Source organism: Psittacula echo (genome assembly GCF_963264785.1).
Source record: "Psittacula echo genome assembly, chromosome: 6".
NCBI classification, from domain to species: Eukaryota; Metazoa; Chordata; class Aves; order Psittaciformes; family Psittacidae; genus Psittacula; species Psittacula echo.
Genome location: NC_137743.1, coordinates 13,228,913 through 13,251,257, shown reverse-complemented (window position 1 = coordinate 13,251,257; position 22,345 = coordinate 13,228,913). Strand labels below are relative to the sequence as shown.

The 22,345-nt window shown below is 41.5% G+C and overlaps 1 protein-coding gene across 1 annotated transcript in view; it reads left to right on the top strand.

Annotated features, from left to right (window-relative positions):
* The window catches only part of SORCS3 (sortilin related VPS10 domain containing receptor 3), a gene marked incomplete at its 3' end in the record, with an annotated part of 305,158 nt that overhangs the window by 96,411 nt on the left and 186,402 nt on the right, over window positions 1-22,345 (top strand). Inside the window, exon 2 of the mRNA XM_080620247.1 lies at window positions 3,128-3,195. Coding sequence (XP_080476373.1) covers window positions 3,128-3,195 — 68 coding nt within the window. The remainder of the gene's footprint in view (window positions 1-3,127; window positions 3,196-22,345) is intronic.

Sequence of the window (22,345 nt, the reverse complement as noted above, 5' to 3'; positions counted from 1 at the left end):
TACATTTCATTTCATTCTTTTTCAGCTAAAGCGTTCAAATAACAATGCCTTAGAAATTCTGGTACTTGCCCCTGATATCTGCCCCTGATATCCCTGCTTCTAGTTTCCATTCAGGCAAAGTGATGTGGAGGCCTCAGAATAGCCTCTTGAAATACTTTAAAGATTCCTCTGCTATGCCATGTCAAAAGCATCCCATGAAAACAACTCAGGAACCAGTTGTGCCTTTAAGGGTTTGTGTCTTGACCGCATGTGATATGTCCATAGTAGTTAAATTTGCTCTGTGGTCTCACGATGAAGTGTTGTGGGGGAATGTGTTTTCCCAGCTTTTCTTGGGGAGGTTCAGCCTCTCCAGTCCTCTCTGGGTTTGAAACTCTCAAACTAATGCAAGAGTTGCTTTTATTGAATCTGAAGTGTCTTGTCTCAAAAACAAGTGGGGACAATGTGGAGGCTACATGGGGTTATGGTGCAAGAGTGTTGCCTGGCCTGGGCCTGTTTGGTTGCTGTAGGTGACTGTAATGTGTATTAGCACTGCCTAAAGCAACTCCTGCCATTTCCTAGGGCCTTTTGTGATATTTAACTGCAAAGGGATGCTTGGGCTTTTGTTTTACCTGCATTAACAACAGGCAGAGCTGGATTTTTGTTAGTTGTCCTGGGCAAAAATCCAGAAAAGCCTTACTAGACAAAGTGCTTTTACTTTGGTTTTATACCCACGCGCTGAGTAGGATTCAACCTACTCCTGTAAAGCTGCTGTTATCCTGTGGTTTGCAGGGTTTGTGCTAAAGAAGTGACATCTTCAAAGATATAGGGCGTAGGAGATCTGGGAAGAGGCACACAAAGAGCTGGGAGAGGATGGATGCTGCCTTTAGTTGTAATTGCAACTTCAGGTGGAATTACTCTGTTGAAATTTGACCAGGACAAAGAGATTTTATTTAATACATACAGGGCTGGATCCAGGATCCACGGAACTCAGCAGAAACCATCCTGCTGTCTTCAGTGTGTTTAGGCTCTGAAACTGGAAAGCTAACTTTGTGAAACCTCACTGTAGTCATGAGCAGTAAGAAGGGTGTTATTTCTGGTTGGGCAGGGCTTGTGCTGTGATGCAAGCAAGAGACTCTGGAGAGGGGTCCTGTCTGAGCCCCTGTGGAAATATAGGGAACATCCTAAAAATGTTGCTCTCATCAGGTTTTAGCTGGGGGCAGACACTGTTGGGACACATCCCAGTTGATGTAAAGGGAGGGAGCATACAAACCTGGGTTGCTGCAACTTGCGGCTGGCTCTTCCCCCTTTGTATAGAAAGGAGTGTGCAGGGTTTTAGTTGCGATAAAAAGGATATTGTTCTTATTTCCTCACTGCACAGCATCGGTTTAGGCTGACATGGGCTTGCATATGCTGGCTCACATCTGCCTGGCAGGTTTCTTTTCACACTCTGCTGGAAGCAGCTTGGCTTTTATCTTCCTCCTAAAGGTCTCTGCATGGTGAAATAAAGGGACTAAATGCAACTGGGAATGGGGACAGGGAAAGTAAATCCAGTAGAGAGGAATGCTCTGAGCATCTATTGTAAAGCCATTAAATTGGCAGTGACTGCGTAGTCACGTACCAAGGTTCCTTACAATTTGAACAGGTCTTTTCCTGGTATTATGCTGACAGTAACAGACTACTGCAGCCATTGTGATATTGATTAATCCTTTGGCATTTTTCTGCAAAGATTTAAACTCCTCACCCAGCAGCCTTTCAGCTGGGAAACCCTAATGAAAGGAGTGGCAGGTAACACTGCTGTGGGGGGAGGAGGAGGGAAGGAAATGTGGCTTCTGTAGTAGAAAAGATCCTTCTTGTATAGGAAAACATTAATGAACTCAGCCCTTTGGGTTACTTCTCTCATTTGGACCAATCTTTTAGCCATACGGTGAAGTATCTGTTAACAAAACAACTCCCACCCCTCCAAGTGTTCACTAAAAATGCCCCCAGATGCTTTTACATCCCAAGCAGATGTAAGAGAAACTAGCCTGTTCTTGAATCCTGCAAGGGGAAAACTAAGCTGAAATGTTAAAATGATGCAAAACTAAAATGAAGAGATGCCCCAAAGCTCTCTTTCTGAGGCTGGTCCTGTAGAATCTGAGGGAATGAACTGTGTGATATTAGTTACTCTAAAATAGCAAGGAGCAGCTGCTCAAATGCTCTTAACTTCCACTGTAGAATCAAAGGTTCTTTCTGCCATCCTGTCTGAGCCTGGGAGCTTGCACAGAGGCTCACAGGTTATCTGAATGCATAGCCGCCCTTCTGGTACAGAAAGGCACTGGACAATGTAGGTGGAACCTAGAATTACATTTACCTCTGAAATACAAGGTCAGAGTACTAAGGATATCGGAGAGATGTTACATTCCCCTGTGGTCCCCCATGTGCTGCTTAAGTCCCCTCTCCTCCTACCTCAGCTTTGCAAGTTTATGACTTGAGAGTGTTTATGGCTTGTCAGAAAGTTAGTGGGCCCTGAAGGCTCTAACTTACCTTGAGCATTAAAGATACAGTTGAAGCTTTGCTTTGCTGAGTATCTAAGCTGAATATCATCCTCTGTGTTCCTCTATTTTGCCACTGCATAAAGGGTGATAGCATGTGGAAATTCCCGTGCTGTTGGAGTCAGTGACTGCAGGTAAAGAACAACAAAGATCATTCTGGGAAAAATGGACTTTTGCTGGATGGGGATCCTCATAAACAAACTTGCCAATTCTTTCCATAGAGAATCAGCAATTTGTGGTAGAACAGGAAAAAAAAGCTGTAATTTCTGATCAGGCTGTTGGGTTAAAAGGGCACATCTGATAACGTCCCTGACCTTGAATAACCATAGTTGTAGGGAGGGCAGCTCAAGTGTTTGATTAATTCCTGTTGGCCTGTTTTATTTCAAATGCAAAACATTTTTGAGATTAAAATAAATGTTACTGGTTGCATGATGCATTAAGATAATGATTTTCTAATTTTTTAAACTTACTTGATCCTATAATACTAAAACTTTAATAGATAAATGCTAAGCTCTCCTTTGAGATAGATGCCTTGTGTTTTGTTACACAGTCTAAAGGAAAACTTTGTTTTCTCTTTCTTTTCCCTTTCTCTTCCTCCCTCCCTTTCCCTTCCCTAGGTGATTCTCATTCTGACAAAGCTCTTCGACTTCAACTTGGGGAGTGTTACAGAGAGTTCACTGTGGAGGTAAGTGGATGGTAGAAATCACAGCAACGGGCATGGAGGGGTTGCACTGTAACTCTTGTAAAGTGGGAATATGGGTAAGGGAGGATAGCTGAGCTGATCAGGGGAGGAGGTAGGAAGGATTGTGAAATAACAGGACTTGCTTTTTGGAAAAAGGACACATGATTAAGAACACATTGTTTTGATGAAGTGAAGACTGCAAAAAAGAGGGATTCTAGATGTAAGGGCACTTCCCTGGCACTTCCCTAGCACAGAGAGAAGCTTTTGTTCTCACCTTTGAGTGTCCTTAGACAACTCTCTTAATTCCTCAGAGTCTCTAGGAGACAGTGAGAAGAGCCTCTATAGGTGATACATGCTTGCTAGAACAAGATTCGAGTTGATATGCAACACAACGTATGATATAGTCCTAGCCAATCTTAGCCACATTCTTCAGCCCTGTAAGCTGAGATGGTTTTCTTGGCAGTGAATCTGTGTTGCCTTGGGTTGTAAGGACAATAGCCACTAAAGGACTAGAGATGTCACAGTGAGGTACTGGTGTCCTTGCTATGGACAGACTAGGATAGTGTCATGTACATGCCATGCACCCAGTCTGGTGTGAGAGATGGAGCATCCTGGCCTGCAGGAGCATGCTGAAGGACAGAATGTGTGTTTGTAAGTATGTGTGTGCATTTAAAATAAAGAAATAAAAATCCTCCCCCCTCCCCCCAGCCCCAAGCTCCCCCAAATCACCCCTATTAACAGGTCATTTCCTTGTTCCTTAATATCTGAAATGACGGGTAATTTCTGCCTGTTGGGGATTGCTCTTCCTCCTAACATCCTGCTTGTGGTGTGGAAATGCTATGCCTTAAATCAAAGTGTTATTAGGTGTTTTTTACCTTAGGGACAATTGAAAAAAACAACAAGGCAAAATGGTTTGTGAGAGACCAAGTGCCTTATGTCAGATTTAGCTGGTGTATTACAGCTATTGCACAAACCTGCTGAAAGTGCAGTTGGTGTAGTTGCAGTTGGTGCACTGTAGCTACTGCTCCAGCTGTGAGCAGCTCCTTGGTAGATGTTCTCTCGTCTTCTTTCTCCCCAGCTAATTTAAAAGCCCCTGCTTGGAGCAGAATTTGGGCATGTGATGCAGGCTTATTCCTGTTAATGTGCTTAATGTTAAGTAGAGCTCTTGAAACTTCTCAATTTGAGCAGTACTTCCAAAGCCTAATTGAGCTGTACTATGGTAATCTGCAAAAGTATAAATAACTATGCAGCTAATAAGAGAGAACACAGTCATTTCCACTTACCGTGGTACTTAGCAAGGTATTAAAGCCTTAAAAAACTTTTGCCTTTTTACCTAACAAGTACAAATAGCACTGTGATTGTACTTTAAGCATAATTGCCAAGCAATCTACTCTGCATAAGTAATGCAACAAGCAGGCGTATCCTGTCCTTATGCTAAACTCACAGTGTCACCTGAGCTCTGCAGAAAGGTAATAGCAGCATTCCTTTTGGAGTCTTCCCATAAGGATGGTTATGTCGTTCAGTGTCCATACAACTGAAGGCATCCAGTATTGGTCATCTGGGGAAACATACTGATTTGTGAGCATGTTTCAGTGTGTTCTGGGACATTTCTGTATCTTTTCTGCAGTGAAATGGGGGCCAGCGTGGGGCCTAGAGACTCAGAGATGTTGAGAAGTCAGAACCTCCTAGGTTCTCTTCCAAAGTCTATGAGGAAAGCTCAGGATAAGAGCTCATAGGAAATGCTGCTGGGCATTAAACCTTTGTTTCCCACATGGAAAATGCAGGATCAAGCCATGTTGCAATTCATAGGGGAGCATAGAGTCTTTGAGAGTAACTATGAATTTCTTTGCAAAGGACATTGTAGAAATGCAAATAGATACTAAGTGAAAGACTCCTTTTCTCTGGATTTTCTGTTCTATTTGCACAGTAAGGCCTCTGAATCTTTGCATTATTTAAACTGGAACTTTTTAATATTTTCTTTTAAATTTTGGAAACACTGAAAATTTCACAAGGAGGATCTGTCTTTGCAGGGTGAATTTAAGCCTTCTGGCAAAAGGTTTGCTTTCCTTAGTTACTTTTTGTAGCTCCTTCAAAATCATCTTTGAGCCCTCAGAACTGATGGGTCACAAACTGAATGCAACTATGAAGTACTTATCAGAAGGAGGTCTGGACCTCCAGAAGAGTTTTTTTTTTAAAACTCCAGGAGTTGCATTGTTTGTTTTTGCTTAAGTTTGTTTTCCGCTCACCCCTCTTTTCTGGGAATACCACACATGCTTTCTGCTAACCAGGAGTGCTGTCCATCTGAGCAGTGGGGCTGCGTGACGTCTATTCTGAACGCTTGGCAAACACAGTTGCTCCCACAGGAAAGGAGAGTCTTTTGTGGCAGAAAGCAGTGAATCACATGGCCGTGCTTCAAAGGATGCTAAGATAGAGCAGAGTACAATAAAATCTCCAAATATCATCTTGCTTCTGCCTGCTTCGTGCATCAAAAGCTCTTCCTCAGTCCCCCCTGCTTTATAGCATGAGAGGCTTCTATTAATGGAAAACTGAATTGCCATATAAGAGAAATTTCTAATCCCTGCATCTAAATACAAAGACATGTAAATCAATAAGAAAACATCCTGAATGTAATTAAAAAAGGGAGTGAGAGCAAGAGGAGAGAGGAGAATGAAAATTTACATTGGAAACTAATGTATCAGGCTGATATGAGTTTAGACAGAGGAAATACTGGTCAGCATTTAAATGCAGGAGCACAGACATTGCTCTAGTAAAAAAGTCCATGCTTCTGGAGCCCAAGAAATCACAGAAAAGGCCTCCATTGCTACTGAAGCAGCCAGATTCACGGAAAAGACATTCCTCCCGCATCCCAGCAGCCACATCCCTCCCCCTTGTGAATGCCACATCTCTTCTTGGTCACAAGAGATACCTGTCAGTTGTGGTCTGGATCTTTGTTTCTCCCTCTTAACTGAGTGGTGGAGGTGATCATTTTCCTCCTGTGAAAGGAAGCTACTTGACTGTGGTTGTACTTGTGATGGAGTGAAACATCAGAATTTGTGGACAGAAGTCTTTGTGTAGATCAGCAAATATAACTGCAAAATTTTTTTAAGCTTTTCAGGCATGCAAACCCTTTATAAGTTCTCATTGCCTAGCAAAATATCTAACTGGATAGTTAAAAATCCAGCTATATCCTGCCTGATTTATGTAAAAGTGGATTAAAGGTTGGACTTATGCTTCCTGTAGGTTTTTTTCCTCCCCGCTAATATTATTTCTCCATCAACAAAAAGAAAACAGTTCTCCCTCTTAATCTGTAAACTTACGTGGTTTTGATTTGAAGTGCTGTTGGAGCATCTATAATTCCCAAACCCTCTGTATGCCAGAGTCCCTGCAACCTCATTGCCTATGATGAACAAAATGTAAGCACACAGGAGTGATCCGTCATGAAATACAAACTCTCTCTGTAAACAGTGGGGGCCAGGCTGTTTTACAGGACTTGTCCAAGAAGGCATCTACTGAATAGAGGAAAATGTGATGGTTAGATATGCAGAATATGGTGTCTGAAAGGCACTGTTCACAGCCAAGGGTTAAAGAGCTGGGTGCTGGGTTTTTTTTTCCCCCTATTTTTCTGTTGAAAATCTCATGCAAATTTTTTTAGAAGGATGTGAGAAGGGAAGATCCATTCAATGGCTTATTTATTCAAATGTGCATGTTCATAATGCTTCCAGATCTGACCATAGAAATTGTGAGCGTGATAAATGAGTTTTGATTTGAGGTGTTTGCTATGTTCAGATGTATTATATGGAGAATTCTGTAGGTTGTAGGGTAGGCAGCAAGCCCTTTCATTAGTTAATCTTGTTGCTGTCCTGTTTTTTCCTTCTTGTGTTATGAGTGTGACTAAATGGGAGGAATCTATAGAGCTCCTTTTCTTATTATGTGGGCCTTTTAGATTTCACAGGTTTTATGAGCAAAGGAAGAGCCTTGTGAATGTTTTCTCACTTGTTGCTAATGCTGTCTGCTGTTAAAGCTGTACAGTATTGAAATAGGTTTATGTGAATGTGACAATCTAGGTAATTATTTGAAGTTGCTATTGTAATATTTAAAATGTTTTCAACTGTTTTAGTCACTGTGGGTTGAGCAGTTATTTCTGCGAAGATATGTGGAACAAAAGTTTTTCCACTGTTGCCATTTTTAGTATTCAGGAACATGTATATTTATTACGTTTGTTATATTTATTTTATTTATTTGAATTGCAGTAGCTAAAAAGATAACCTCCATCCCAAGAGAGCTTTCAACCTCAGATGAAGACAAAGAGGCAACAGGGCCATGCAGCAGGCAGGAGAAGCACAAGTTAGCAGGGCAATATTTATGATTGATGTGATAGCCATGACTGCAACACATCAGCTAATTAGGCAGTGGGGAGTAGTTCAGATTTTCTTCCAAAGCGTAAGCACTTGCATGTGTCAGCTCTGAGTCCCTGCTGCCATTTTACCCACCTTTGATGGGTCCCCTGGTGTTTGCCTCCTCTGGCTGTTGTCCCAGTGAAATTATCTGGTGGTACATAATGCCGGCCCATGCATTAACCCATACTCAAAACCATGACTCTCTTTCTACTTAAGAGGCTAAAATGCTGATGAAGGAATTCTTACATATATTTCTTCTTGTTTTCTTGTTTATAAACCAAGAAATTATGTTTCCATGGCATTAGTTGAAAACTCCCAAGCATCTTTTGTGCCTGAAGAGGTTGGTCTGTCATCTTAGACTCTGTGTTGAGTTATAAAAAAAACCCACCCCAAAACAACAAAAAACCAACAAAACTCTTAGCTTTTCAACAGAGACAGCTGCAAAACAAAACAGCTGCAACTTCTAGCTTGGAGACAAGAGGAGTAATGGTGTGTTGCACGTGGAGATGGCTTCAGAAACGGCTGCTCTGTAGGTGTGGTATGGTGAATGTGGTGTGAAATGCCACGTCTCCCGTTGAGAACAGAGGCTTAGTTTCCTTGTTCCAAATGTGGCAGCCTCTAAGGTGGATGAATAAGAAGGCAAAGATCAGGATATTTGACAAGCCCAATTTAAATTTCCGTATCATCCATAAACCAAGCTAAACCTGAAATAGGTCATGACACAGCCAGAGCTTCCTTAAAAGAGTGTTTCTATCCCAGTGGCAATGCATTATTTAGCCTGTGGTGTTTAGAATGGCAACTTCTGGTTTGTGCCACAGCCTTTTGCTCAATACTGGTCAGGCTCCACATGTTTTGCAGTGGGGCATGGTGGTTTGTCTGGAAACTGATGTATTGAAATTCAGTCTTTAGACAGCCACCATGACCAGCTGACACTTTTCTGCAGTATTGTCAAAGTTGATTATATTTATTGTTTTTCACTTTTATGCTGACAACATGCATCTTAGATACATGTTATTTTCTGGAGGACTGTATTCAGGCAGAAAATTAATGGAGTTGGTTTTCAAAGTTGTAATGCTTCCCATTATTACATTTAGTTTGGCATTTTTAAAGAATGCTGCAAAGTGCAGAAATTCTGTGCTGATAAGCAGAAGGGTTTCTTGTATTTGCAGTCAGCAATAGGGGCATGGAGGGAAGGAGCCAGCTGAGTGTGCAAACACAATCCTGACCTCTCTTGGATTTGAAAACCAGGGTGCCCAACAGTTTAGCATCTCCACTGTTGTTGTTTGTTAGATTGTATAAATAGTCTATCTCAATGATGGCTAGCTTTTTCAGGCTGTGGGAGGCACCTGTCAAGATCTTTGTGGTTGAGAGCTGCTAGGTTCAGACTATGTTTGCTGAAGAACTAAGAGGATGGGGAACTGCAGCAGACAACTGCAGTGTGAGATGAGAGTTGCTCCTTAGGGCTTCCACCACCCTGAGTTGTGATTAGCGTGGGCCTTCAGCAGCATCTCAGAACAGTGAAGTTCTTAACCTCTAGTATTTTTCCAAATTTGTTTTTTCCCCAGAGGGGGTTGTTCATTTTACCCTGACTCAGTGCAGCCTGGCTGTCAGGCCTATCCCAAGATGCCATCTTGGGATAGGAGCCACACTTGAACTATTTGGGAAATGCACAATAGCTGCATATTGGCTCATTCCTGAGATAGCTGCTGCCAAATGAAGATCATGGCCATTTAACAAAGAGAAGTTCCTTGATCCAAACAGCGAGGCAGTCACTAGCTTTGAAGAATAGAAAATGCAGCATCCTTGAGCCAAGTAGTTATTTCTCCTCTGCACTCATGCCTAAATTACTGCTTATTTTGGAGAAACAGGTGGTGTTCTCTTGCTCAGGCTGACATACCAGGTTTGGCAGAGGCTCCTGACATCTGTATTTGTTCAGCTGCGCATGTGTCGCAGCAGGCATCAGAAAGTGGGTCATAGTTAATAAACAGGAGCAATAGAGAAAGCTTTACAGGTGAAAATAGTTGTTGAATATCAGCAAGGACAGAAATTAATAGGTAAAGGGCATTGCATTAAGTTACACTGCAAGGATGCTAAATGTTCACAAAAGGCTACACATACAATGGCTTTTCTGTGCTCTTTTCATAACTATTAAGAGTGATAAGAGGGTAGCTTATCTTCCTTGTGTTTGCTTGTTTAGGGGGGGTATCTGTGACAAGAATGTTTGAAATTGCTGGTTATCAGCTGTTGATAACAATTGATCATCTTATCCCATTGTATAAATGAAGTAACTAAGTATGACCTGATTAAAAACACCTTTCTCGTTTGAGGGAATTCATTACTCTTCCAGTTGTGGTTTTCTAAAGGCTTTCTACTTTCTTATGGTTCCTTTCTTTAACAAGCAATCGCGTTAATATTGCTTCAGAGATCATGGGGACCAAGGGAGGGGGCAGTGCAAAATCATGTGAAAAGTAGTAGCCCAGCAAATATGAGTCTAAAAGCTTTTGTATGTATCTTGTATGTAGATCGAAGTCGCACCTTTGCTTATTAAGATGCCTTAGTCATCTTGTTTCATGGAGCTCATTTGTCTTTTGTGAACCAGCCTTCTGGATGGTCCATTAGTTGTGTCTCTTAATTGCTCCATCAACGACCTTTCTGTGGGGGTGGGGATATCATCAGACAAGGGACCTTTTGGATTTATTAATTTTTGTTTGCCAAAAAAGCTCTGAGACTAATTGCCAAGACTTCCCAGAAGATGTTAGTTTACAAATTTTAGTGACACTTATGATTTATTAATGTGCTCCCCGTTGCATCTGCTCATCCCTATTCCTTGGTGGAATTCTTGCTGAATCGGAGAGAATTAATAAAAACAGAACTGCAGATAGTAATGTTGGTTTAGCTAGGCTGTTAATTAAAACAATTTATCTGTCTTTATGGTGCTTCATTAATATCTGTGATTCTCTGAAGACAGAGGTAGGTCTTGGCTTTGACTACATTCTGCCACAGAATCTCAATTTGGTGACATGATGCGTGGTGGAGGCACAGAGGTTCACATTTACGCGTAGCTTCACTGTTCAACATGTGCTACACATCCTCGCTCTGTGCTTCATGCACAGATCTTTTGTAGCTTGAAAGTGGGGCTGCCTTGATGAAGTTGTCAACCTTCAAACATATGGCTGTAGGAAGACTCAGCTGGTCACCAATGATGGATGCTGCAGATATGTTTGTGGGAGGAATGTGTTTGTTACATAGGTCTAGAAAGGTCACATGATTGTACGTCAGTTCTGATCTCATCAATAACTGGGTTATTGGGATGTCCTTGTTAATAAGTAGGCCTGGGAATTTTTGAATGCATGTTTTTTTCTGGTTGCAGACAGGGAAGCAAGAAGAAAAGGCAATTTATCAAACTCCTAACTTTTGGAGGGAATGTTTTTAGATCAAAGGTGAAATTCCATGTAAAATGTAAGGAGGGAAAAATTGACCTGAGTTTTGTTCTAATTTTCCATGTTTCAGTTAAGAGCCCCAGCCATCTCTCTTTTCTGCTCTCCCTCATAACTGGTGAATTATTCATGCTCTGCAAAAGAGCTCCAATAGGAGAGACTGAGAATCTCTCCAGGGAGAGACTGATACTAATCTTATGTGTGGAAGATCCAAGTTCAAGACCTTGCTCTGAATAAGTATAAAGGGAAGTGCTTTTTTATTCCACAAGTAATTAAATTGTGTAACTCATTGCTACAGGATGTTGTGAGGCAGAAATAATAAAAGTGTAAATGGATTTCAGAAGGGATTCAGTGAATTAATGGAGGATATTTCTGGTGGTGGCTGTTAAATGTGATAACATGGCCATAGCCTGTGGCTTACATAAATTATTTAATGATATACCATTCAAGGAGCAGACAGGTCTATAGCTTTTGGATCAGTGTTGCAGAAATGTCATCCATTTTTTTGTTATCTGTTCTTCACCAATGAGCTGTCATGCTTTAGGTACTGAAACGGAATAGCACGGATTGCACTGGAGACTTGATATGGCACAGTATTTTAGTGGTTTTGGGATTTGGAGATCTCCAAGTCAAGAGAGCTGGGTGAGAGACCATGGGAGGAATCATTCTTCCTTTGATTATACATTTCCAAGAATATTTTGTGGCAAATTAGCAGGTAATACAAGTTTTTGTTCTGACCTACTGTGGCTCTTATTCAGCCAAGAGATCTGAGGCTTCTACACCACAGGTAGGTTCTCCATTGATTGCCCAGCTGGTGGCTATCTTGAATGCTATCACATTTTCTTAGCAATGTTATTTTATTGGACTAAAAGTATATATTGAAACTGTTTAAAAATAAACCAACCAGCAACAACCAAGAAAACAGCAAAAAACCAAACAACCCTCCACCCCTGACTACTTTTAACATAATTTAATTTTCCAACCATTCTTATCAGGCACACAACTGAGTTGTTTGAAATTTAAACCTGTCCAGATCTCTAGTCTTTCTATGCCAGAAAACTAGACGACGTAATGGGAAATTTAGGGAATGTAACGCAAAAAGATGTTTCTGGTGTTGATACAATGATTTCAGTCAGAATTAATAGAATTTATTGTGTGTTTGCGGGGAGAGTAGTTTAAGGAGCTGGAAGAATATGCTTGTCCCTGGTTTTTCAGCTTATATATGCTATATTTAATATAGTTTTTCTGTCCTTGTTAATGAGTTTATTTGATTAGTGAGCTCCTCAAGAAGGGAGACATCCTGCCTTATCAGAAATGAATTTTGAGCTCAGGTCATGTTCCCAAGCATTTAGTTGTGAAGAGAAGATCAGAGGAAGCTTTGCCAAGAGTGAATATATTTTTGAAGCATCATAGTCCCTGTAAAGTCATCTTGTCAGGGATGGCAGGTAAAATCTGTTTTGCCTACTTGTAGGTGCTTTGCCTACTTGTATAGAAAAGTAGCAAGGCAGCATTCAGGAGGGAGTTTGTTGCCAAGAACCTGCTGTTGCGGATCCTGTGGGTGTTGTGACTGTTGCTGCATCAGCAGAGCTGCATCTGTTAACAGGAATTGGCTATTCCATCTCTTCTTTATCATTTGGCGCAGCAATTCCATTGCTCTCATTAGAGAGCTGCTCCTTTTGTTGAGTTATCTCACATTCTAATTAGATTTGGATGCCGACTGCAAAAACTTTTTTGCAGAAAGCCACACTTAAAGATGAATTTGTTTTGGCCTTAGTCATGTCTTTTACTGATGGCTCTTTACTGTGCAGAGGAGTTTCGTTGGCACAGATTAGTAGTGGATGCATTCAATGTGGACATGTGCCAATATTAATGAAAGCCACACATTAAATTAACTTATAAATGTGTAAATAGATAATTGCAAAATAGAACTTTCATAATAAGTTACATAAGAATTTTCATACTAAATCAGATCTAGTAGGACTTGGAAAACCTGAAAATAAGTGCCTAGAAAAGAATATGATAAAAATCCCACAAAATTATGTGGTGTGGATAAGATTTCTACTTAAGCAAGTGGGTGGAGCATCTCTCATGTGAGGAAAGGCTGAGAGAGCTGCAACTCTTTAGCCTGGCGAAGAGAAGGCTGGGGAGGATCTCATCAACATACGCAAATACCTGAAGCGAAGATACAAAGAGAATGGAACAAAGCTCTTTTCAGTGGTGCCCAGTGACAGGACAAGAGACAATGAATAGGCACAAATTGAAACTCACGAGGTTCCTTCTTAGTATCTGGAAACATTTTTTTATTGTGTAGGTGATGGAGCACTGCCACAGATTGCCCATGAAGGTTATGGAGTCTCCATCATTGGACATTTTCAAAAGACATCTGAACTGTCCTGGCCAACCAGCTGTAGGTGGCCCTGCTTGAGGAACTGCTTGGACCAGGTGAACTCCAGAAGTCCCTTCCAACCTCAAACATTCTGTGATTCTGTGAAGAATAAAGGAGCATTGGGCAAAGGTTTAAAACAAGTGGAAGAATTTGATTCTTAGGACAGTACATAGTTAATCTGTGGATCTTGTTGCTGGTGAATGTTTTGGTAGGTTCATATGGGTTCAAGTGGAGTCTAGATGAGCTCTTAGAAGCAACAAAAATCTGTCAAGCATTACATTATATGTAAAGACTTCATCTGTGGCTCAGGAAATCCCCCGGCCTCTGATCAATTAGATAGAGGTAGGCATTGCCAGTTACTCTCCAGGCAGTCAGGGCTGGATCTGAAGCCAGCAGGTTCTTGCACTGAATAGCTTCTCTGTTGGTGCCACCTCATGGCTTGCTGCTGGATGCAGTTCCTTTATGCACACTGAACCTAGGCTTTTCATCAGCTTACATGATTTGTTTCTCTTTGAATAAGCTGTTCTTTCCCTTTCTCTTTCTCTCCCTTCTCCCCTGACTTTCTTTTTTTTTTCCAGTTAGGCTTGGGACCAAGTCATATAAATCTTTGTACAATGGCCGGCAGAATTTAGTACTTTAACGTGAGTTGCGTCTATTTATATCGATGTTTTATTATGTTGTGTGTGTTAGTTTTTTTCCCCAAAATGCACTGCCATTTTATAATGGCTATAAATAATCTGAAGGATGGAGAAACATTGTTTAAAAGAGTGCAAGAAATCCTTCCATCTTTCTTTTAGCTTGGTTTGTCTCTCTCATTATCTCTGTAGTACATTCATTAGGCTCCTAATGAAGTTAATAAGTGCCCAGTATCAAGCAGTCACTTCTCCAAATAATATTTACAAAGGGCTCCGTTCCCCCAGCCTGAAGGTAGCCTTTGATTTATTTACTTACCACATGTTCTTCATCTATAAAAACTGTCAGCCCATTCTTTTACAGTATATGCCTGACCAAGTGAAAATGAAAGCTTCTGTAAACTACTAGATCATGGGAAGCTAGTACATTTTTACATGTAGGATTTCTGCCTCTGAATAAAAACTGTAAAAGGTTAGTGAGGCTATTCTGTAACCAGATTATTAGGGCTTGTGTCTGGGTCTTTGTTGGCCAGTTACTTTGAAGAATTGCCTCTCTAAATATTAGCTCATATCCAGTTATTCCTGAAGCTTGCTGTCTAGATCTCTGAATCTAGCAACAGGCTATCTGCAAGAGCTAGGCATTCAGCATCCTGCAGGTCTGGTCAGGGTTGCAAATGTGGAGCTGTATTGGAATAGTTAGGGAATACTACCCCACAGTAAATCTGAGAATACTGTATGACATCTGTAACAGGACTAATGCATTTTCTGTCATGGATCTTGTAGTCTAACTCAGAGGATATGTGAGGAAGATGGTAATAGGAGACAGGTTACAGGAAGACGGCTGGGCTGTTCATACAACCATTACATCCAAGCCTTACCCCAAAAGTCAGGTAGTAGTTTTGCCCAGAGGTGAGAGGTACACTATGAACTTCCCTGGCTGAGTTCTGTTACATTTAAGATGTCACTGCCCCAGCTATGTGTAACTACTGCCAGGAGTGCAGGGCTTCATAGCAGATTTAGCTAGGCTGAGTGGATGAGTGCAGCCCAGCTGTGCACCTTCTCAGCCCAGTCTTGTCATGGACAGGTGTACCTGGAATCTGAGTTTATGCTGTGCTGTGCAGGGGAGCAGGGCAGGCAAGCATAAGCTGGGACTACTACCATCTGTAGTTACCAGTTTGTACAAGCCTTGGGAGCTTCAATTGCCATGTAGGGAGAGATATGCAGAAAGGAGGAGCAACCCATCACTGGGACCTGGGTTCAGGCTGTATGGGGGTCTGAAGCTCAGAAGAAGTAATCAGTCCCGTGGAAACAGAAATGCACTTAGCGCTGGTTCTCTTGCATCTCCTTCTGAGATGACAGAAATTGTAATAGTGATTTTCTTTAGTAAGGAGGTCTGGTTGTTAATTATTGGTCCTGGGAGGGAGAAGAGCAAGCAGCAGGTTCAGAGCAGAAGTCAGGAGCAGCGTGGGGAAGAGTAGTGTGCACTCAGGGAACAGGTCCCAGGCCCTGGTGTGGGAACAGGAAAGTCATGTAACTTCCATAGGCACCAAGGGATGTATGACTTCCCTGAGGACTTCAGCGGGCTATGATCCATACATGGGTCTCGCATGTTTACTTCAGGTATCACAGACAAGCTGCTGACCTTGATGTATCCAAAACAGAGGTTTCTGTAAAGCCAGTATGTGGGAGGGCTTGTTCTTTTTTTGGGTTACTTGCAGCTGTAAGTGTGGTTGAGGAAAACCAAGGCAGTAAGATCATCTGTTAAAATGCAAGGTTTCAGATATAATGTTATATTGCCACAGAGTAGTTAAAGCTACAGAGTAAGCAGTGGACCATGGTACATTGTTCAGAATGCCTCTAGGAGAATAGACAATAAACGTCCCATGGAAGATTAAAATCCCATTGGTTCTATTATCTGTAACCAATAAAGTAAAAGGGATGTCTTTGAGGAATACAGAGTTAACACGGCACATTTAGCTTTGTACTCACAAGCGCACAATTTCTATTTTGTATAAGGCATGGCAAAAAAAGCAAGACGTGCTTTAGGGTGGTTTTTTTTCTGAAAGAGCACATGGCAGAGTGTGGTGGACCATCTGCCTCTCTGAAGGCTTGGAGTGTGGTCTACACCAGTGCTACCTCATTGCAGAGCCTGAGGGGTGTCACACCACCTGAAAAGTTCGTATCTTGACCTGTGGCATTCTAACGGTGATGAGCACTAGGCTGGCTATGTAACAGGACATGGCCCTGGTGTGTGGTGGGATATATATAAGAAGCCCATATTTCTTCTTTGGAAGTGCTGCTTTTGTATAGTGACAGTGCATGTGGTTGGTTTGGGGGACAGATGAGGGTTACAGTTAAGGAGACTATGCTCTAGCTCAGTTGTTGAGTTATACCTGATCTAAGCAGGGTGCATGCACCCTGGTGGCTGTGGCTCATCCCAAAATGTCCTCTATTACATAACGTATCAGAAGAGTCAGAGCTGTGACTGTGCAGACATGGGAATACTGTTTTTCCTTGAAATGCAACAGCAAACGTCTTGTTCTTGTGTCTTTCTGCTTCCAGAGTGTCACTGGACATGGCACTTTGCAAACATGCCCACCTGGCACATCAGGTAGTTGGTTTGGTACTCACACAGCTAGGAAGCTTTTGAGGCATGCTTGGCAGTGGCATTGCTGAGCAGCTCAGGTCTTGTGGAAGAGTGGGTTCCTGAATTCTTCAGCACAGATGTTCTACCTTTCTATTGTTAAAGTCTTTGCATCACTTGCAGGTAGCAAAGGTAAAGCCCTTTGTTCCTAGGGTTTCTTTCTTTTGCTACCTTTATCTTGGCTTCAGTGGTCACTCTGTTCCCTCTCATCCTGTGTAACAAAACCTATTACAAATGCTGCAGTAGGCTGTGTTGCAAACCCTTATCTTCAAAAATGACATTCATAAAGGTTAATAATTGAAATGAGCTCTGGCAGTTACTAATTAGCACCATTACACAATCAGCTCACATTCTGGCAGCATTAGGCATACTTAATCAGTCAATTATCATTGATCTCGGAAAGTGCTGCTCTAAAGTTAGCATAAGGTGCCTTTGTGAGTGGAGGGAGGGAATTTGACACCACCACAGTGGTCAGGATGCTGGGAACGTGTGCTTTGAGGGACCGATGTTGTGTACCTGATCATGATGGATGAATCTGAATTAGAAGTCGAAGAATACAGACTCACCTTCACACAGAAGTGTAAATTGGTCCTACCATTGTCTTTTCTTTCCATTTCAAACAGTAGTGGTGTTCAGGGAGAGAGCTGACTCTGGCGAAAAATGGGTTTAATGGCGTTAATGAATTTCAGTTAACATGATGTCCTTTCCAAAGGACAAGTGGAAGATAAGGGTTTTTTATTTCCTTGTTTTTATTTTTCTTCATGTGATTAGTAGTTCTTGAGGTAAGGAAGTTGCAAACAAGATGGGGAGGCACAGAGTTTCCTTTTAGAAATGTTGGATAAAGTGGTCTTAATTTAATGAATCTAAATGTTATGACTGCTTTGTGTTGTCTCAGACACTCAGAGATATGGAGCCTTTGCTGTTTGTGTGCAGAGGGAGCAGGCCTGACTACTGCACAGAATGGCTGTGGTTTTCTAGCCAGTGTTTTGCTCTTCCCAACTTGAGTGTGGGCAGCACAAGCATCTCTTCTCAAACCATCTGTTGTTTGTGCCCGGTCAGGAAGATGCGCAGGGATGTGTTCCCCATGCAAACAAGGATGGTGGCTACAGTCCAGTGTGTGAAAGAGATCTTCCAGATCTCTGTATGGAAAATGAATGTATGGAGCGGAGACAATCAGAGCTGACCCACTGATCTCTGCTCTTTGTTTCTTCTATAATTCTGTCTTTTGACTGTTTAAGATATGGATTGAAATGCATGCAAATTGGCAGGAAATTGCGTTCACCTGGATGGAACTGGAACATGATCAACAGCAAGTAGGAATTTAAGTATAGTTGAGGATACTGTGAGAGTAAAGAAACTTGTGTAGCTGAAAGGGCCAGTAAAAACTTGTGCTTGATTCCGTTTTGGAATTTGGTCCAGGGCTTCTGTCTATTTAGGACAAGGAAAAATGTATTGCTGTGATTATTTTTGTGTAAATGTGTAACCTTCCTCTATCTACTGCTGCTGTTCCAGTTCTCTGGAACTTCTTGTTGTGGCCAGATGATTCAGAAAAAAGTCTGGTTAGAACCTTATAGGCTTGATGCCTCCCCAAAGCCTTTTTGTTTCTGTGCAACAGAAAGAGACTACACTTCAGGAGCAACTGAAATCGGAAGATTTCTTTCCGAATGTCTCAACTTTTGACTTTGCTTTTGGCAAAAATATGCAAGAGCTCTTGGGAATAGGCACAAGAACAAACATGTCAGAAGGTCAGCTCTGGCTCCAGCTTTTGCAGTTGGCCCAAGGCAAAGGGCTTTGTTTAAAAGCTACTTTCACATACATCTGATTCAAGAAATAGCAGAAAGTGAGTGCAAGCACAAGACATCCAGACCCCTAAAATTTCCTTGCCTGCTATTAAATTTATCTGTAAAACTGTGTCCACCTATCAGGAAAAGGCTCATACTTTGATTATTGCTCAATGTTTCATTGCTCTTGATGATACATAGCAGAGGGCTAAGGTTCACTTGAGCTGCAAATGCTTTTCAGAAGGGTAAAGGAAGCTTGGTATAAGAAAAATGAAGAATTTTATCATGGCTAGTGATTGTACAATGATTATTTAACCTGGAGAGAGGAAATATGTAAATTAAACTATTTACACATAGGTTGTTAATGTAGGTTTAAAACTGGGGAGGCTGGCCTAGATGACCTTTAAAGGTCCCTTCCAACCCCAACTATTCTGTGATTCTAAGGAAGTCAGAATATTTCCAGGCACTTTTCCAGACTTTGGGTCAGGCCTTGTAAGAGTAATGGAAGGAAACATGTCTTCATGTATTAAATACTTGGCCAAAAAAACTCCCCTGAGCAAACTCTAGGGCAGCCCTGTGGAAATCTGCACCTCAGCAGAAGCTGGGTGGCAGGGCAGAGCTCTGGCTTCTTGGTGCAGGTGCTGTGCTACAGAGCTTTCCTCCCAAAGCCTTCAGTAATGCATAACCTAAGTGGGGTCTTCTGAAGGTGATAGATACTCTTTAAGAAATGTGCAAGAGTCAGGACTCAGAACTGGTAGATAGCTCCAGTGATCTGCTGTATGACAAATGGTTACGTTGGTGGTAAATGACATCACCTATGAAGTGTGCCTTGGTATGGCAACAAATACTATGGTAACATCTGTAAGTGGAGCTAATTTTAGGAAAGACGTGCTGGGATACTGTAGCTCAGCTAAAGAAAAAAACAGTTGAACAGTTTGATCTTGCAACAGTGCTGTAAGTATATAAATATATACAGCACAACCATTACTTTCCTCACTACCCAGCCCCACAATATTGTGCAGTTACTGAGTAATGTGCAGAAGAGCAGGCTTTAGCAAAAAACTCCTTATAGCTTAGCATGGACTTCTTGGAGGCATAGGAAGTCTCCATTTTAAGACTTTAAGTATGTGCTAGACATCCTTCTGGGGTACATATCTCATTCTAGTTACTCTCGCCTTTGAAAGGGAGAACAGTGAAGTCTTTTTCTTAACCCTGTTTCTGTGTTTCAGGGACAGGAGAACCTCCACCCATATCCCTTGAGAAGAGCAGCGCAGCAAGGTTCATATTAGAACCCGTAAGGAGCCAAGAGGTTGACTAATTTTTATTGCCCAGGGAGGTTGTGAATGCTCCATCCTTGGCGGTGTTCAAGGCCAGGTTGGATGAGGCCTTGGGTGACATGGTTTAGTGTGAGGTGTCCCTGCTCATGGCAGAGGGGTTGGAACTAGATGACCTTAAGGTCTTTTCCAACCCCAACTATTCTATGATTCTATGATTCTACTTGAGTGCGTTCAGTACATTTTTGCATCCTGTGACCCATTCTGCCTTGTATTGTGTCCCCATTAGAATATTATGTAAATGGGATAGTGAAGCCAGCAGGGAAATGGGGCAATATGCAACAACAAGTGTTAGCTTGAGACTGAGACTGTGCTTTCTGCAGTGCATTAGTTCCAATTTAAATCCCATCAACAAGCAAAATGTTGCATTGCAGATGTGCACTTTGATAGTTTGCATGGATCTGTTGTCTCAGGAGCATGAGAAATTTGTGAGCTCGCTTCTTTGACCTGTTCTCCAGCTAATTACCACAATGGAAAACATAAAGGCCAAAAATCAGCTACCTGATGTTGGAGCAATGCTAGAAACATGCAAGCGCTATCAGAGCAACTGTGTTCAAGCCAGCAATCTACTACCACCAGCTGGATGGCTGGTAGAAGAGTGTTTGAAATGTGATTGATCTTAAGCAGTTCTGAGTCTAGCTTTCTTTCTTCAAGAGGCATGAAACTGCGGCAAAATGTGTTTAAGTAAAAATGCTGTTGTGTTAGTAAAGCGAGGCGATGGAGGTTTTTTGACATCATAATAAGGAAAGTGGTGAATGAAGGCAGGAACACCTTGATTAGTGATTTCTTTAGCTCACCTTACTAAAAAGAGCCCTCGTATGACCTTGTTCACTGGAACAGAATTGCTTTGCTTTCCAGTAGTCATCCTGATTTGTGGAGTAAAAATATCAAGTGATTAATCTTTGCATGCAGAGTGGTATAGTATCATGGTAAGATAAACCTTAGAGAAGGAATCTTTTGACACTAGAGTCTTCCTTGGAGCAGATACATTTTAAAAATACTGGGTTACATTCTTGGTGTAATCCTAAATAAAAAAAGTTTGTGTAGAAGCGGATATGTGGATAAACTGTGAAGTAATAACTGCATCATTGGTGACCCATTGATGTGTAACTATTAAAACAATTCCTAGGTTATAAAGACAGGAGGAGTCTTGTGCTCAGACATCGTGCAAGAAGATGGAGGAGAAGATGATCACTTGTCACAGATACCAAGCAGAGATTCGGTCCTCATACTAATACCTGCTTGATCAAAAGCAAAACTCTTGGGAAGATATCCAATCTTGATTTAAAAATTAGCAGTGATCAAGAATTTACCTCAGCCATTAGTACAGTCTGCCTGGAAGAATTGCCCTTCCTATTTTAAAAAGCACTCAAAATAGAACTGAGTACCCTCTTACTCATACTTGTCTATCCTTAGTTAGGTTAGACAGCCTAACCAGCTTAGGTTTTGGTTCTTGTACTTTTGTGGACCAGGTGGAAAGGCCTTCTACTTCTCCAAACAGGTACTCACACCCTGATTAAACACCAGAAGTTTTTCATAAGGCAGCAGGTTTTTCCACTTTTCAATACTTTTTCTTTGGGTGATTCTTGTCTTGTCACATGGCACCAAGTCGGATGTCCTCAAAATCCTCTTGTTCCTGTTTTTAAGGTGGGAAGGAAAGTCTCAAGTGGGTACTCTTCATAGAAGTGCAGCTCTGCACATCCTCAGATTCATAGACTTAAAGTGCAGGGAAGAAGTAATGATGGTGATAATCGAGTCATGTAGTGTAGGCCAGTGAATCTTACTCAATAATTTCTACATTGAGTCCACAGTGTAGTTTGAAGTATTGCTTGTTGGCTGGAAACATTCAGTCTTTACTAATACTTACAGTCTTTCAATTATGTGATATGATTTGCATTGCTGCTAGAACTGCATTTCATTTTTGACACTGCAGCAAATGGACTCTGGGCTGAGTTGGCCAAATTCAGTGATGCTGAAAGACAGGCTGGCTTGTTACGTGTCTGAGAGCCTCAGCACCTGTGAAATTCCAGATTGCAACCATGATTCCTTGATGATGAAAAGCAAGACTTGGAGTTCTTTTGTTCCTGATTTTCCCTTTCATGGCATAAGAATTATTGGCAAAAAGATCTGAGAGCATAAAATTCAGGGGGATGAAATAAAGTACTGGCTCATTCATGTGCAGATATCTTTTTTTTTTTTCTCTTTTTTTTTTTTTTCTCTTTTTTAACTCTTGAGCAGCTTTTCTTGGTCTTTAAAAGGCCTTTGAAAGAAGGGAGTTTTCCTTCTTGAGACTGAGGATTGAGAAGGTTTTGCTTCCTTTTCAACTTTGTCAAAGTCTTTATGGCCAATGAACATCTTCCTGGACGAGTGAAGACAGACTCAAGCTCTCTGGGTGTTTGTGGAGCTGGCTGGTGCCTGAGGGAAAGGAGAATCATTACTTAGCTCAATGCTGCTCTAAAATAGCTTATTCTGATTCCATCTTGCAGTTCCCTTGATGCAACTGTCTGTAAAGGTGAACAGAGAAGCTGAGGTTCACCTGCAT